General features: G+C 37.5%; 1 protein-coding gene across 5 annotated transcripts; it reads left to right on the forward strand.

Moving 5' to 3' along the window:
* Nucleotides 1–1,954: 1,954 nt before the first annotated feature.
* LOC149654819 (uncharacterized) lies at nucleotides 1,955–17,330 on the forward strand. Of its 5 annotated transcripts, none has more exons than XM_089846483.1 (18): nucleotides 1,955–2,620; nucleotides 4,950–5,155; nucleotides 5,234–5,455; nucleotides 5,530–5,837; nucleotides 6,131–6,250; nucleotides 6,982–7,172; nucleotides 7,262–7,393; nucleotides 8,030–8,293; nucleotides 9,611–10,131; nucleotides 10,219–10,685; nucleotides 10,773–11,135; nucleotides 11,366–11,491; nucleotides 11,576–11,661; nucleotides 11,821–11,946; nucleotides 12,492–13,070; nucleotides 13,177–13,593; nucleotides 13,684–13,860; nucleotides 14,681–17,330. In XM_089846483.1, exons 2-18 carry the CDS (start codon nucleotides 5,040–5,042, stop codon nucleotides 15,188–15,190), a joined length of 4,725 nt encoding a protein of 1,574 aa, XP_089702609.1. In that variant the 5' UTR covers nucleotides 1,955–2,620; nucleotides 4,950–5,039; the 3' UTR covers nucleotides 15,191–17,330. The 5 variants fall into 5 exon arrangements, with proteins under 5 accessions (XP_089702609.1, XP_089702611.1, XP_089702613.1 ...); XM_089846484.1 differs by lacking the exon at nucleotides 1,955–2,620 and adding an exon at nucleotides 4,141–4,727; XM_089846485.1 differs by lacking the exon at nucleotides 11,821–11,946.
* The last annotated feature ends 46 nt before the right edge of the window (nucleotides 17,331–17,376 follow it).

The following is a 17,376-nucleotide window of genomic DNA, read 5'->3' on the forward strand; positions in this document are numbered from 1 at the left end:
TTAGCTTAGCTTCGTTTAGCTTAGCTTAGCTTCGTTTAGCTTCGTTTAGCTTAGCTTAGCTTAGCTTAGCTTAGCTTCGTTTAGCTTCGTTAGCTTAGCTTCGTTTAGCTTCGTTTAGCTTAGCTTAGCTTCGTTTAGCTTCGTTTAGCTTTGTTTAGCTTAGCTTAGCTTCGTTTAGCTTAGCTTAGCTTCGTTTAGCTTAGCTTAGCTTCGTTTAGCTTAGCTTAGCTTCGTTTAGCTTCTTTTAGCTTCATTTAGCTTCGCTTAGCTTCGTTTAGCTTAGCTTAGCTTCGTCTAGCTTCGTTTAGCTTCTATTAGCTTCGTTTAGCTTAGCTTCGTTTAGCTTCGTTTAGCTTAGCTTCGTTTAGCTTCGTTTAGCTTCGTTTAGTTATTTAAATATAATGTGTACAAATTCTAGTACTAGGCTTATATTTATAGATTAAAATTAACATGAAAACCTTGGGGATTATCTAAGATTGAAACCGACCATACATTGACCTTTATTTTATAATTAAAAAATTATAGCGTGCTTTAATTGTTTTCCTTTTAAATCTCTAATGATTTTGGCGCTCGAATTCAAGTTTTACGGTCCCTGTGAACTTCTTGTATTTTCACTGTCTTAAAGTTTTCACCCCCATTTCATCCTCAAACTTGGCCGTGTGTGAAACAATGGGAAATAATTAGTCACGTTCTAGCCCGCTTCAGAGATAGGGAATCTCGCTCGCTACAACTAGCTGACACCTAAAACTATTCTATTATAATTTTAATAAAATAACCCATGCAGTTATTTCAATAATAAAAAATAAAATAAAACCCGACCCTATTTTGGCGTAACAATAATCTGCAAGAACTATTGTATTTGAAAAAGCGGAGGAAATATTGAATTGGTACATTTGCTCCTAGTTTTTGAAAATAAAAATTGTTTTGAACCACTTTCAATAAAACTTTGAATTTTGACTCTACGACATTTGCTAATCCTATGGCAAATGTTAACTCTATGATACTAGACTGGTCTGCCAATCGTTTTTTAATTTGCTTAATTACTCTAGCCCTAATTGTTGTAACCCCAAGTACTGTGTTGAAGGAAAGAAGATCTCTAAGGGTTTCCATATAACCCAAAGTCATTTCACCGAAATCGCCAGAAGATATGTCAATACGTATGGTTACTTAGAGAACGCTATCAGCCTTGTTCATACTACAGACTTAAGTTGAATCGTTCTGTTTTTATTTGTTATTTATCACGGAGTGACGACCTATTTAGAAGAAACACGTAGAGGTATTTAGGTGTCAAAATGGACTACGGTGTATTATTTTAAGAAATGTGGGACCAGCATGCATTGTTTCATTTAAATCTATGAAGAGACATTTCTAGGACGTTGTTAAACAGATTTTTTTATTAGTGTTATTTACATGGAACTAAATTCGTAGGAAGATGTTTCCCAGTGTAATACATTTGAAATTTGAGTAGTGACACCTAATCTTTTCTTACTATAAAGTCTAATAGCGATCAAGGCAGGAAACTGTCCTTACTAGCTTTTCAATAAAACGTTGGTGGTCATAATGGTTGTTTTGTCGACTGCGTGACTTTGTGGATCAAAGCCCTTTGGCTCTTGAGGAGAGAGTGAATGGTGGGTTCCTTTCAAATACGCCAAAGGGTTGATAAAAAGTCTTTTATGTTGAATTTAGGCCTTTCATTTGAAAAGCTGAAGTGACGATAAAAACTCCCTCCAGGACAGGAAGGAATCAGGTATATTGTTTCTGCAGTAAGTACAGCAGCGGGTGCCCAAAGTCCCAAGGGGGTTTTCAGTTTCTGGTTCGTGCTATGTCGTTTATAGCTTTCATCGTGCAATTAAGTAGTTAATGGTACGTGTTTTAAAGGATTTGGTTGGTTCGGTCTATATAACACCTCGTTCGAGCAATGACTCAGTCGTAACAAAATTTACTTTTGGTCGTAATTTTACCAAGCAAGGCGTGTAATTGATTTTTCACGCTTTTTCTGCTTTGCGCGAGGCTAAATTTCACTTAATACGCTTCCCTTTGGACCTCTTTTACGCTAACTTGCCTATGACGCCATAATCTGTGATTCTATAATTAATTTCATTGTTTAAAATCACGAATTTCATATTATATTTAAAACTCGAATTCAAATTTAGTAGGCCCTACGTCATAGTTGCAACTTTTCCCGCCTTTAGCGATCCTAGCGGGAGGAAATTTCCCCTCTCCCATTAGTTACGCGTCCGCCGCGAAAGGTTACGTATCGTCGGTATCGTAAGCAAAGTCGTTATTCAGTAATTAAGTCCAGTAATCGTATTAAATTTTTAAAATTTAACGAATATAATAGTAAAGCTTTAGCAGCGCTTATATGAACAGTAAAAATTAGGAGTACGTGGTGGTTTCGTACGTGAAAACGCGAAAATGTTTGTGCCCAAGGCTTAGGTAGATGTTTTGACGGGGAAAGAACATCAACTTGCGGCGGTATGTGCTGGTAAAGGTCTACCGAGTGTTTTGTGTCGTGTTATGTGAATTGAAAAACCAGCTTAATTTCCACGATAAAACGCCTATTTCGTGGACCATCGACTTGTCAAGATAATATATGGATATCCCGATTGCGGCATAAATGGTAAGCGATGATCTTTATGTCTAAAACTAGTTAACAATGTCCAAGTTCGATTATCAGATCTATTCCTAACGTGTTCTCAGTGTTTGTAATGAATTTAATAGTTCCAAATCCCTAAATTGTTTAAATATCTGTTAGAATTCATAGTTACACGCAACTCCACTTAGTATTTTACTTTAAAACCTGTTAATCTGGTATTGAAAAACCTTCCCGTCTAGCTAGTCTACCGATTTACATTTATTTTGTATACGTTTGACTATAAAACCATAAATTTTAGTTATACACGTATTTCGTGAACATTTTCGGGGGAGGAATACTAATTTTTAGTTAAAAATTACAATTTTATTACGTATTTTTTGAGTGAGAAACTCAAAACTACTTGTTAACGTTGCCTAGCTGTCAAAATCTACATTTGAAGAGTGTTGAATTTATTTTTTAAACAGTATGCTTGTTAAAAATTCGTGTAAATAAGGCAGGGAGACTCAATTATTAACGACGCGATTTCAAGGTCCATCCTTGTAAAATTTAATTGATCCGGGTTCGAAACTTTATTTAAACGATCTTGAATTTATTTTATTTTTTCTTTTCAAGTTTGGTTAGAATTTGATATGAATCTTTAGCACCATTTCATCACACGATGCTGCGGCCAGGTTTTTTTTTAGAGTCCCATTTTTAAAACTAGGCTAGGGCTTCGGATAAAATTTATTTCCCAAGTATGAGATAACCCATCCATCCCAAATAATTTAAAAAGAAAACCTAATAGACTTTTTTATAACAAGAATTATTCGTACAATTTCCGACTGAAAGAAGTTTAATTTTTTAGAGGTTAAGAATGCTTAAGTAAAAGTAGTTTTGGAGCTTATAAGCCCGAGTTGCCGAAACCTCTAAAGCGTAAAATTCTTTTCTCAAAGTCGTTTAAACAAGCTTGACATCAATTAAGATTTAACGATAGAGAAACATTTCCTCTATTTCATTTTTCCTTAAGGAAACATATTTGGCGGCCCAGGGCCATCCATATCCGTTTAAATAGAGTTTAAATTTAAAATAATGCTAATTTTGATTATAATTTCCTTCCTTGTTTTATTTGCTTCCAATATTAAAAAAAATTCAAATCATCGCGTATAGCTTAACGGTGTACCTGCTTTTATTAACCTCTACCTATACGTTTTATATCGCGTTTAAGCATAAGTTTATAAGTAAGGTTCCATAAGTCTGACACTAAATATACTTCGTAATGCTTCTGAGAGACTTACAGCTCGAGATAACTAGTTCTAGAACGAAAAGCGACGTGAATTGAAGTCCTAAGTGGTTAATTAATTTTGCAGGACTTCCATCTAGGTCCTATTTAAATTAATCTGTACTAAGCCTTTGACAGCGCCCCAGTCACCAGGCGTCTTCGCTTTACCTCTAATCTATGACCTACCTCACTCACTCACTTCATTACAAGCTCCAGTTTCTAAGTTACCAGTAACAAACTTATGGTGAACATATCTTATCAACTTATGTTTTAAGCGATAGGGATTCGTTTCATTCTGAGTAGTGGCACCTTTAATTATCTTTCAATAGAGTTTATAAGTGGCTTGTCATTACCTTATTTTAGACGCTGTGTTTAAGGATATAGTTTCTAAAGGTTATCCCATAGTTGGTAATATAAATATCTTTCGTAACATAATCATGACTAAACAGTACACTCTCTATAAATTTCTCTACTGTATAGTTCAAATATTACATTTCAAAATATATGCTCTAAGGGCAGTAAATGTATTAACGTATAGGGAGAGATAAGGCGGAGATAATATTAGGTGCCGCTACTAGTTGAATTAAAAGAAAAATAAAAAAGAGAAAATAAAGAACAGGTGTTTGAAAAAAACCTCATACGTCATATTCTTATTAATAAAAATAGATAACTACTAGCGAAAGATGAGATGCCTATCTTATAATCTTTTCATAGACAGATAATTGAAAAATTTAGTCAATGATAAAGGTGCTAGTCAAGCGAGAATAGAGATCTATGAAGAAAATTAGAAGTACAATGGAATCTAACCGCCAAAGCTCCCTTTTGTTTATTGAAAACTTCGTTAGCTATTAATTAAAATTACTAAAACTCAAGGTTAGTTTCTATATAGTTATTTGCAATCTTGAAAACCCTTTTTTTTTGCGAGGGTATTGTTTCAAATTTTTGTCACTGTTAGGCCTTTTTTAGAAGGCTATAATTCGAAGTTTATAAAAGATAATGTAATACGCAGAATGACCTAAATAGAAATAAATGTATTCTGTCAGGTGTGAGAGAGTCCGTATATCATACCGAGGCTTTTCCTATTTTTTAATTCAGATAAAATATGAGATTACAATTAATTTGGAACGTCTACGAGTCCTCGTAATGGCGGCGGTATCTATTTTAAAAAGGTGAAGGGTCGCCATTATGGGCCGCAAAATGAAAATGAGTCAAGAACGTTTAGACGAAAAAGAATGCGAATGGATTTTAGGCGTAATACACAGGGATTTCGATTTACGGCGAAGGGAACGAGAGAGACTCGAGTAATTAATTAACATTAATTTAGGTGTTAGGTTAAAGTTAATGGCAAAATTTTAATTTTAATTTTGTAACGATAACAGTAAAATTGAAAGTGAATTAAACGAAGCTGCCAATCAAAGAAGTATTTTATCAAAAAGGAAGGAGTTTAATGAGAAATGTTGCGTTCTCTGTTGCTCGGCCTTTAATCTTTTATTCAATAAGAAATTGCGATGCGGCAATTGCCAGTTTTTCGTTTGCCGAAATTGCGCTATTTACGAGAGTAATCATAAAATATGGTTGTGTCAAGTCTGCGAACAACAGAGGTATTTTCAAACGATGAAATCAGGCAATTTTTAAAGGGTTTTTTTTTTAAAAAAAATGCCTGATTATTATTTAGACTTCTGTATATTCAATCTTGCGAATGGTTTTACGAGAATATTCAACGGAGATTCCAGCGTTTTGGTAGCGCCAAAATATTGGACCAATTACGTAAAAAGAGAAAAGAATCCGGTGGTGTTGATAGCGAAAATGATTCCGGTTATGGTCCAGCTTTTTCCGAGAAACTGGGAGGGGGTAATTACTACGGGGGGTTAAGCCCCGTAAATCTACACTTACTTTTCCCATCGATGAAAGTGCGAGACAAATTAACGTCTGGTGGACAAAAACAAGACGATATTGATGGCGATACCGACCTCGTAACAAGCGGTAAGATAAACAAGCAATCTTTGAATTTGGGAATTTATTTGACATTTGGGAAAAAGAGCTTGAAATTCGGGAAATTTCGATTTTATTATATGAAAAACCAATCTTCAATAGATCATTAACCCTTTTTGTAATTAAATTAACTGACGTATTCTCTCCTTTAAAGCCAAACCCTATATTTAATTATTAATTAAAAAATGAAGTAGCATAAGAGCCTGAAACTTGAATATATATATTATTAATTGATATATATATAAATATATTTCAATTAATAATCTATATTATAATTAAAACAGGTTCACCAGAAGACGAGGAAATTTCGGAAGTTAAGAAACACATTGAGACGGTCGTTGAAGGTCTAGTTGGGGAAGATTTGGATTCCGTTCGAGTTGATCAATTTTACACTCATCCCTTATGTAAGTACAAAAATAAATTAAAATTATCCACAAATTTTAAATACTTTCGGTAGTAGGATATGTTTATTTAAAATTCGATTTTCACAGCAGAGTCATATCAAACCAGTTTCCTTCGTTAGATATTGACCCTGAGGGGTAGAGTAGAAATTTCTCTTTAATACTTTTAAAGGGGGGATGGAATAAATTTGGGGGATGCTAGGAATACTACGATTAAAGATATTTGAAATATTTTTCCTTGAAATTTTCCTCATTTTCTTTTTTAATTTACCGGTACGTGTGCCGGTAAATTTTAAAGATGACACTATCGTCTTGTGGTTTTAGTTGAAGGTCGAATAATTCTTATTTAATTTTGATACCTCTGAAAATAAATATAGTTTTACCAAGAAGTGATATCTATTTTACTAGGGAGAAGGTATAAATTCGCCTGCACATTTCTAGTTCTTTATCTCCAGTCCAAACAAACGTAGCCTGTCCGGACGGAGTTAATCCCCGCCTCTAAATTACAACCAGCATCTCATTGGTTCTTGAAAACTCGTGCACGTCAGCGCGACGCGAATGACGGGAAAATTAAATTATGTGGTATTTTTCGACTGAGGGGAGACTGCGAAATAGCCCCCGGCCTCCTTTTACGCCCCCCCCCTTGTATTTTGAAAGTGGGACTGGGCTATGGCTCGCGCGAATACTTAGATCTTCTCCCTAGTAAACTAGACATCGCTTCTTGGTTTTACTAGATGCGCAAATTTTTGCCGATTTCCACGTTCCTTTGGTTGAAGCCACGTTGAAATTGCGTAAAGCTTTGGAAGTAGCTCTTTTGAATAAACCCTGCGAAGAAGGTGAGCCATCTCCTACAACGGCGCACGCTACTTTAAAACACCTCATTGTTCAAATTGGAGAGAAAGTCGCGGCACTTCCTTGCCTACAAGTACGTTGCGTTTCTCTTATACTTTGGGGGTTACCATCACCACGACAATGAAAGTCACATAATTTGTTTGTTTGTCAAAACAAAAACAGAGATGGGAGGCGGAAAAAGTTAATAACCAGGAAAAGAGTGTGCCTACTAACGAAGGAGAGATGTCAAATTTCATGAATAGCTGTATCTTTCAGTCTTACGAACAATTACTAGCTTCTGCCTTAATTAATAAGGTAATTACATATTTCATTATCTATTGAACGGTTCGTATTACGCGTTTGAAACCATTTTATTCGGATTCTCCGCCCCTGAAAACCTATATTTACATATTTTTTAGTTTAATTTTGCTTAATTAAAACACTTAATAAAAATTTAACACATGTGAAGTACTTAATATGGGTGTTCCCAACTTGTTTTTCCGTACTACGGTGTCAGCGCTTAGTTTGATTACTCGCCTTGAACGCACCAATAGTTCGCGCGCTTTTATATTTTCCGTAATATTACGCAATCTGGGCCTGTAATGCGGTTGAAGCCTCTTCTTCAGTGCGTTCGGTAACCATGGTTACGGGAACCGGATTACTCGTGCTTCTTTTAGCTTCACCCGTTTTCTGCAACAATTGGTGGACATTATAATTGTGTATTTTGTGTTTCTGTTTAAGTTTTAATTTTTTTAATGGTAATAATTAAGAAATTTCTTTTACTTTAAATTAATTTAAATTAAATTGAAGGCCTAGGGTAAGGTAGGAATATTAAACACGCGTTAATAAAATCTAAAAAAATAAGGTGAAAATGCGTTTAAAACAGGAAACAGAGTTAATTTGTAATGTTATTGTTTGTTCAGCTGGTTCCTTTTATTGTTTTTTTGGCAGCTGGTCAATCAAAGCCAGAAACTTCAGTACGGGACGAGTGGTGGTGGTGGCCGGGAAAGCGCTAGCCATTCGGACGTCTCCACATCGGACAATGATGTCCCCATTAAGATGAAAACCAATCATCAGAGCAGCAGTTGTAGCACCGATAGCGAACATTCCGAGTCTGACGGCGAAACGGGCAGTTTGGGCGGAGGAGTGGACGCGGCCGACGAGTTCTCGTGGGCCACAAATATCGGAGCCACGGCGCCTAGAGTCGAATACGTAGTAAGTTGATAAAGTTTTTATATCATTTGCATTGAAAGTTGAATGTTTCATATTTTTTGTGCTGAATTTATTTGTTTTGCGCGAAATTTGGGTTGATTTTGGGGCAAAATTCGTGTATTTTAATTTTATTACTATAGCATAAGTTTATAAGATATGTTCCTCCATAAGTATGACACTACCTATACAAGTTCGTAATGCTTGAGACTTAACGAGAGCTAGTTAGATAACGACGGAAGCGAGAATTGAAGTCCTACACTCGGTGGTGGTTAATTTTGCAGGACCTCCATCTAGGTCCTATTTAGTCCGTTTTTTTACTAAGCCTTTAAGTACTAAGGCGTCTTTTTACCTCGAATCTATGACCTACGTCACTCACACACTTCATGACAAGCTTCAGTTTCTAAGTTACCAGTCTGACAAACTTATGGAATGAACATATCTTATGAACTTATTATATTATTAAGAACACTTTAGAAAAAATTCCGCGGAATTTTATCAATTAATTTATCTGGGCCTACCTTATATCATAAGTTCATAAGATATGTTCCATATAAGTCTGTCACTGGTAACTTATAAACTGGAGCTTGTCACGAAGTGAGTGACGTAAGTCATAGATTCAAGGTAAAGCGAAGACGCCTGGTGACAGAGGCACTGTCAAAGACTTATGGAACATACCTTATAAACTTATGCTTATACCTATCGTAATTACGAAAACCTACAAATCGAAATCTCCTTAGAAATATATGTTTTTCTCATATAAATGGCATCCGTTGATAAAGAATTTCTATGTTAAAATTGAAAAGTTATCTCACAGTTACGCAGTTTCCCGAACCCCCCTCCCAAATATAAGAGCGGCGTGTAGATTATAATGTTCTTATCAAAAAGATTTGAAGTGTTTTGGCCGTCAGGGCAAAGTATAACATTGAGAAATATTGCGTTTCATCAAAAATTACATCGAGCGCCGTGCTCCTTTGGAGGAGCAATTATTCCAGCAATGGAAATCGCGAAATAGATTGGTTTATTTTTTAATTAGGCCTAGTTGTGTGTGGATTTTGGCTTTCAAATTGTTTATATTACCGATTTATTGAATTTAAGATAAGATTAAATATGTCTCGGTTCGTTGATGTAGTCCTTCGCGTCATGGATTTTAGTCGCAATCGCATTTTTACGCGTAACTGTTTAAAACCATTTAAAAAGCTAAGCCTAATTATATTTAATCTCACGGAAAAGATGTTAATTTCCTTGGTAACCGGGCTATATTTCGTCTGCTCCTTAATACGAGCTCATTTCGTCAATTTGTCCGCTAAATTTGTACTACAGATCGAAGAACGTATTGAAGAAATTACCACTCAAGAACAATTCGGAAATGGAACGGAATCGAGTAGTTCCGCCAGTAATGTAGAGACCACTGGTCAACGTAGGCGTCCATTGACCAGGACGTCGTCATCGGTTGACGAGGAACCTGTTAGAAAGAACGAAATTCACCGGACATCGAGTCAAAATATTCCCGAATTGGATTTTCTCAATGCCTGGGATTTGGTCGAAGAGAGAGCCGATCGAGTGCCTTTTCCCGAATTTGGGATTGATTTTGTCGTGTCACCTCACGACGAGGATTATAGTGATCAAGAAGATGGTGATCACGGTGATAACGAACACGAAGATGAAGTCGGGACCAGACCGGAAGCGACTAGAGCATGGGAAGAAAATTGGTTGTTCAGGAAGAAAAAGCTATTTCCGTACGGAAGTTTGCGTCATCAGTTGTTGGGTTTCGGTGAAGCGCCTTGTCTCTTGATTCCCAATTCGCAGGATTCTAATAATTCCCACGCTCAAATTGATTCCAGGTATGATCATAAGGGTGTTAGCGAAACTACTACAACAATTAATTTGGGGGTGTGATTATTGATTGACGTGTGTCCTTCGTCGTACAGAGATATTGACCAACTGTCTGATTTGAGTGAACAAAACTCGGTTGGGTCTTTGGATTTCTCCGACGAAAGTGATGTTGAATCCGAAAACGAAATCGATTCGAAGGAATTGGTCAAATTGGCCCAAAATGTGGCGCAACATTTCGCCTCTAATGTTGACGAGATGGACGTACCTCCGAGCCCAAAACCTCAACACCCACGCGTGGTCCAAACAGCCCCCAAAAGTGGACGTATCACAGTTTCGACACCGACTAAGAAACAATTACATTCCAGTCCCGTGAAAACGACCAAAAATATTGGGAAACCCGCCACACCACCTCCGGTGACCTTACCAATTCCCCGTTACGTTGACCCTGAACGCCGCCAACCCTGTATGGACCCCGTTTTTGTCTATCCCCCTGAAAATGCCACGATTCACGCTGGAAAAATGGCTCAATTTACATGCCAAGTTAAAGGAACGCGTCCGATTGGTGAGTAATATTTTCAGGGTCACTACAAGGTCAGGGAGAGACAACCTACGGATGTCGCGGAATTTGAATCTCCGGGGTCAATTTCAGGGGTGTCCTGGTTTAGGGAGTGTCAACTGATCAAAGACGATGGTAGACACGAAGTTATCCAATTCCCCGAGAAGGGTCGTTACATTTTAAACCTATACGATACCGACGCTGGCGACACTGGTATCTATTCTTGCGTCACTTACGGTCAAGCTGGTGGTCAAGATTGGGCCGATTTCTCGCTGAAAGTGAAGGCTAGCAGCAGAGGGAATTGCGTACCGGAATTCATCGTGCCATTAAGAGTTGTGTCCTCCGTACCAGGACATAGTGCAAAGTTGTCCTGCACTTTGTCTGGTTACCCCGAACCCAGGATCACCCTCTTTCATAACAGAAAGCAGCTAATCACGTCTTCCAAACATTCCATCGGTGAGTGCAACTATTTGTCTTTGAATGGGGTCGAGTTTCTTTGAGATACGGTTGGGTTTGTGGGTATCTTTAAGGTTGTACGCGGTGAGTGTTGTTTGAAGTGTGGTTTAATCGCGAACGTACTTGCATATGTCTATTATTACCTACTTGGGTGAACATTGTAAGGTTTAAGAACTATGTGGCGCAGTTTGAGACGGTACCATTTTTTTGGGGGTTTTGTTTTTCGACAGAGAATGTTGGTTATGGCGAATGGGTCATGCAAATCTTTAATTTGGATTCGAGTGACGAAGGAGGGTACGAAGTTGTGGCTAGCAATAGAATGGGACACGCTGTTTCTTCGGTTACTCATAGATTAGGTACGAAAATCATCTCAGGATTGAAAAACTTAATTTCGAACGGCAAATTGGGGTTTAAAATAAGTTTTAAATAACAATATGTAGGCGAAGTGACGCCACAACCATCTGTTTCTAATGATAAACCTGAGAAGAAAGTGTCCGAGGCTCTTCCTCCCAAGAGTCCCAAAGAGGTAAGATATCAAATTATATCGTAGGAGTGTCTTTTGGGGGAGAGAATGATTGCGTAATAACTAATTGGGTTTACTAATGAGGGTTCTCTCTTATGGTTTAATTCTTTCTTTAATTAACAAATGGTGTTGGTATATGAACGTTATTTTTTCGCTGTAAAGCAACGAGAAACCATTGTATTGAGACCTCCAGCGCCCGATACGGAAAGTTTTTTACCCAAATCTTGCCCTAATGTAATACAACGAACGTGGTTCGATAGACAAAAAGAGATTAACAAACAGACGCAGGTAATTTAATTATAATTAGACCCCCCCCCCTCCGCCCCCGCCCAACCAAACCAATCCAAATAAACAGTAATTTAGGCTTTGTGTACTTGGCCGTAACGCTGCGTTTTTGCCTTCGATATTTTAGCTACTTGCTCCCTGAAGAAAGTACAGTTACTCAATTACATAATTCGGTATTTAAAATTATACCATATCACGTTATTCATTCAATCAAATATTATCTTGCCTGATTCACCCACCACAGTACCAATATTATCACCTACCCCTTTTGCACCCCCAAAAACACGTCTTTTCATTGCAAAGATTTAAAACACTTGGAAATCTAATTAGACACGTAGAGATTTTATAGAATAATTATCTATTTTAGAAGTAGTTGTAGTTGTAGTTGTAGTATAGAAAACGTTTTGTGGTCTTCACTTCCTTGGCTTGACTTGAACAGTAATTACTAAACCACTCACGCTGCTTTGAAACTTAATTGCCGACTGCCGTAGCGATACTAAATAGTCTTCAATGACTTAACTATTTTAATCTTAATTAAATTTAATCAGGGACTTAAATCTGGCAATGGCAGCAACAATGTTAACCAACATCGCGGCGCTTCTTATAACAACAATGATAGTCAAAATCAAATTAACGGCACCAATTATAACCACGCTGACATAACTAACGACGTAATAACTAAAAATTCCACGTCATCGTCGAGTTTAACTAAAAGTACCATTAGCGAAAGTGTCCCCAAATTCACCATCGCCGAGAGAGAACATCTGAAATGGTTAAACGCTGAACCCTTGAGGAATAATCCTTATAGTAAAGAGAATATTACCAAGAAGAAACTCGAACGTCGCGTGTCCGATTTGAGTTTAAGCGATTCCCCAATGAGCTTCGAAGAATTCACCAAAGAAAGGGACGAACGCGATGAAGCCATGTTGGGCAGGAATGGTTTGGCCGTGTCCTTGGAGAAGGAGTACGAAAGGTATAAGAGGGATTACTACGTCCACGATAGCGCAGGGAACAGTAGTAGCGGCTCAACGTACACCAGGAGACCCGCTTCCAATAAGGGAACACCCAAATCGAACGGAGTTAAGACTGGACAGTCTAAGAACGTCATAAACCATCTCGAAGAGAAGGTACGTATTGTTACGATATATTTTGTAGACAGGATGGTCGTACCCTAGCACTGGCGGCTTCGTAACCCTATCCTTACTAAAGAACGCGAGACACTTCTTTCAACAGGTCTACGAAAGCGCCAGTAAACTGATTTCATTGGACAATGAAGTCCAGCAACTTCAGAAAGAAATGATTCGAGCCAATGATTTGACCGGAGTCAAGGAACTGGAGGACAAAGTAGCTCAAGCGCTGGCGGAAGAAGAAATCGCTCGCAGGAAAGTCTCCCAAGTTGAATCGGAAGTGAAACAAATCCAGGAAAAAAGGAAGCTGTTCAGGAAGAGCTCCGTTTGTTCCTCTTCGTCGGATTACAGCAATTACGGTAATCACGACGGTGGTGGTGGTAATTACCAACGAAGGAGGGGTTCGTACACCGCTAGCTCCGATGACGAAATGAACTCCGCGTTACCATCCGTTAAGAAACTGGCCAATTTGTTCGTTGATCCGAAATTGGATAAGAATTCCGAACATCATCTGTCAATTAATGTAAGTTGTGCTTAATTAATTTTTTTAATTAAGTTCTATTTTGGGGGATTGGGGACAAAATGGGTTTTTATTTGTAAACATGGTACGTAGAACGCCTCGTCTTACTTGGACGACGACAAGGAAGTAATTATCATTGAAAGTGACGCCAGTTCTTCCTCATCGAACAACCTCAGGAACAATGGTCACTTATCTTCCTTGCCACCTCAAATGCCCGGAGTTTCAGCCTTAAGTAGGCAGTTTGCGGCACCTCCCAACACCAAATACCAGGTACAAATCTCCGTCCCAATCCAGGATAACCCGGGGCATCGGAATACTAACCACCATCGTAAAGATACTAATAACAATCCCAATGAGAAAAGAGTGGGAATCCTTTCCAGACAGTTCGCCAATGAAGAGAGCCAGGCAGGAGTGGCGCAGGTTCAAAGGGTCAGATAATAAATTCAAATTAAGGCTTCTTTTAAAAATAATGCGCCTTAGTTCACCAGTTCACCCTTCGTTTCAGTCTGTAGATTAGAATTCGCACAAAAACTTGTAGTACAGTAGAATAGATCTCTAGGGTTGTTTTTCCTCTTTGTTCTCGCTATTCCGGTTGGCTTTAGGGTTGATTTTAAGTAGTAGCAGACGCTTTTGAGAACCTTACTTCATCATTTTCCAATCTTAGAATGGATGGACCGAATTTAATTTAATTAGCCTTATTCCTGATCAGCGCCATCTACCCATAGCGGGGACTTTGAGAACTACTGTAAGCGGCAAGCCAATCAGATGTCGCTAAAATCTGGTGACGTCATTTTTGGTAAGACCCGAGAGTGCCAGTCAGTGACGTCACCAGATTCTAGCGACATCTGATTGGCTTGCCGCTTACAGTAGTTCTCAAAGTCGCCGCTATGGGTAGGTGGCGCTGATAAGGAATAAGGCTAATTTAGCAATTCGCAGCTTCTAGTAGATTTTTAGACACGCGTCTATGGTCACCAATCGCTTGAATATGACGTACGCGTATCGTGGAGAATAGTATAGCTTCAGCTATAGCCTGGCTTCCGAATTAATTCCACGTGAAATTAACCTTGTAGTTTTAATTAATTTTTTTCAGGTTCATAGTTTAACAGCTCGAAGTCTCTCGAAGGAGTTTCGTCAACTGACCCAACGTAACACCCCCCGACCCATGAATCGAACTCTATCAATAAGTAGCGGTAGTCAACCGACCAGTTTAGATACTGATCACGATAGATCCCTTAGCCCTAATAACCTTGTTGTCAAGGTCAATTCGGGCAACCACAATGATCGCGAATTCGCCAACGTTTCCCCCGCTGGTGGTGGTGGGTACACTTCGGACGAGAGCTCGGCGACCAGTAACCCGTCATCGAGTTTACCCAGACAAAAGAATAAACGTAATTCCATGTCGAAGAACATTTTACAACGCGCGTCTTATTGGGAGAGACGAGCCGAGCACGGTTTGCTATCTGATAATTCTGTCAGTGAAGAATTTCCGTCCATTGAACAACAACATCAACAACAACAACAACAACAACAACAACAACAACAACAACAACAACAACAACAACAACAACATCAACTTAAGCCTAATCGAGAAAAATCGTAGTAATTAAGAGTGAGTGCCAAAACATTTTTAATTATCCCTGATCGAATTATTCTTCATTTGTCTCCTTTTATTGGGACACGGATTCAAGAATACTTAATTACGGATTGCGCGTTAATTAATAATTAAATTCAAAATAATTAATTAATTGGGGATTATTTCAGTTTTTTATTATTATTATTATTATTTAAATGTCAAACGGTATTTAAATAATATTAATTTTACAAAATTTGGAAAGGCATATATATATCTTTAATGGTCTAGTCAAGAAATTTCGAAATGGCCAGTTTGTACCTGGTCAAGTGCCCTTCCGTCCATTTTAAATTATGGCTCGTTTTTTTTTTTTGCAAATTAATTAAAATTCAAGGGCGCCTCGTTGGTTTTTAATTTCTAAGATAGATTAATTCTTAGTGGAATTAATTTAGTTTAATTTTCACGCGTTATATTTGTAAATATAACTTATTAGTCGATTTGGAAATGAATTAAGATTAATGATCCATATCCCCGGTGTTAGTTATATCATAAGTTTATAAGATATGTTCCATAAGTGTGTCATTCGTTAATGAGAGCTTGTCATGAAGTGGCGTAGGTGAAACGTCATAGATTCTTGTAAAGCGACGCGTAGTGAGGCCTTGTCAAAGGCTTAGTACAGACTAAAGAGGAGGATGGACTGCAAAACCGAGTGTAGTCAATTCTCACGTCGTTCTTGAATTAGCTCTCATTAAGCCTCTAGTATGGGTAGTGACATACTTATGGAACATATCTTATACACTTATGGTTATATATATAAATGCTTCCAAAATATTTAAAATGTAGATTTTAGGAGCTAACTAGTTCCTTAGATGGACAGGTGAACAAAAAAAGACTGAAATTTCGGTACAGAATACGTGTTTTTGTACTTAAATTTACATAACGTCAGAAAATAATAGATATTTTAGAAGGTGAGGGAACCTCTTTTTTTTTTAATTAGTTTTTCGCCGTGGTTTTTTAGATCAGTATCCCTTGCTCAAATAGGTCGGCCAACCAAGAATTACTATTAATCTAACTATAGTTAGGTCGATTGCAGCCTTAGAAGGGAGATTTTATTAGCTTGTTTTATATTTTTTTCGTTTGTAAGGCTGTTAATTGCGAATAAAACTTAAATGTATCCAAGTAGAGACACGGACGTGTCTTAAGTTAAGAGAGGCTGCGATTGTAGTTAATATTAAGTAGTTACAAGAAGTGATATCTAGTTTAATAGAGAGAAGGTATGAGATGCCTAAGTATTCGCGCGCCATAGTCCCAGTCCCCCTTTCAAAATACAAGGGGGGACGTAAAAGGAGGCCGGGCTATTTCGTTGCCTCTCCTCAGTCGGAAAATATGACTGTAATTTTCGTCATTCGCGTCGCGCTGACGTGAGTTTTCAAGAACCAATGAGATGCTAGTTGTTGTAATTTAGAGGCGGCGGGGATTAACTCCGGACCTACGTTAATTTGGATTGGAGATAAAGCTAGAAATGTGCATGCGAATTTATACCTTCTCCCTAGTAAACTAGATATCACCTCTTGGTAGTTATAGATGGAAATATGTCCCCCGTAAAGTTGAGAATGTCCCCTAGTTATCGTTGAGATGAAAAAAAACCCCGAGTGTTTAAGTTAATAGTACGAATAGTTGAATAAATTATATAGAGAATGATAGTTAAATTAATCTGATGTTAGTGTTCCCAGGCATTGAACTTGTAACGAGGCTTAGAAATAACCCTAAAATGGTAATTTGTCAGTATTTATAGTGTTTTTTAGATGAAAATCGAAATAATTGGTACAAAAAATAAAAGTTTTATAGATGGCACTAATCTTTAAAAGCATCGCGAATCGTATTTGGAAGTTTTTACTCCGTTATAAGCTGCGGTCAACGTTTCTATTTGGGGATTTAAATCATAATAATATCAAGTGCCAATTATCGAATGATATAGTAGGTTTATAAAAAATGAATAAACAGTTATTTTATAATAAGAGTTTCGAGGAAACGTCTTTTGAATCTCCAATGCCGTTATATTTGGTACCCCAGTGTTTTATAATATTATAAGCGAAACATTCCGTTTTTTTGTATAGTTATTAATGATATTGTACGTAAAACCAGTCGAAATAAACCAGTTTGAAAGATATTTTTAATTTTTTCAATTATTATAAGCCTAAAAATTGAAAAATAGG

This window comes from Phalangium opilio, unplaced genomic scaffold (assembly GCF_054372755.1).
Source record: "Phalangium opilio isolate 3A_F unplaced genomic scaffold, DU_Popi_V2 ptg000079l_1, whole genome shotgun sequence".
NCBI classification, from domain to species: Eukaryota; Metazoa; Arthropoda; class Arachnida; order Opiliones; family Phalangiidae; genus Phalangium; species Phalangium opilio.

What these genes read in the sequence shown, in the direction of transcription:
- LOC149654819 (XM_089846483.1), top strand. Translation starts at nt 5,040, where the DNA reads ATGGGCCGCAAAATGAAAATGAGTCAAGAACGTTTAGACGAAAAAGAA. An exon ending in AGGGAACGAGAGAGACTCGA is followed by an intron (nt 5,156 to 5,233) that starts GTAATTAATTAA and finishes TAACGATAACAG; the next exon opens with TAAAATTGAAAGTGAATTAA. An exon ending in GTCTTCCAAACATTCCATCG is followed by an intron (nt 11,136 to 11,365) that starts GTGAGTGCAACT and finishes GTTTTTCGACAG; the next exon opens with AGAATGTTGGTTATGGCGAA.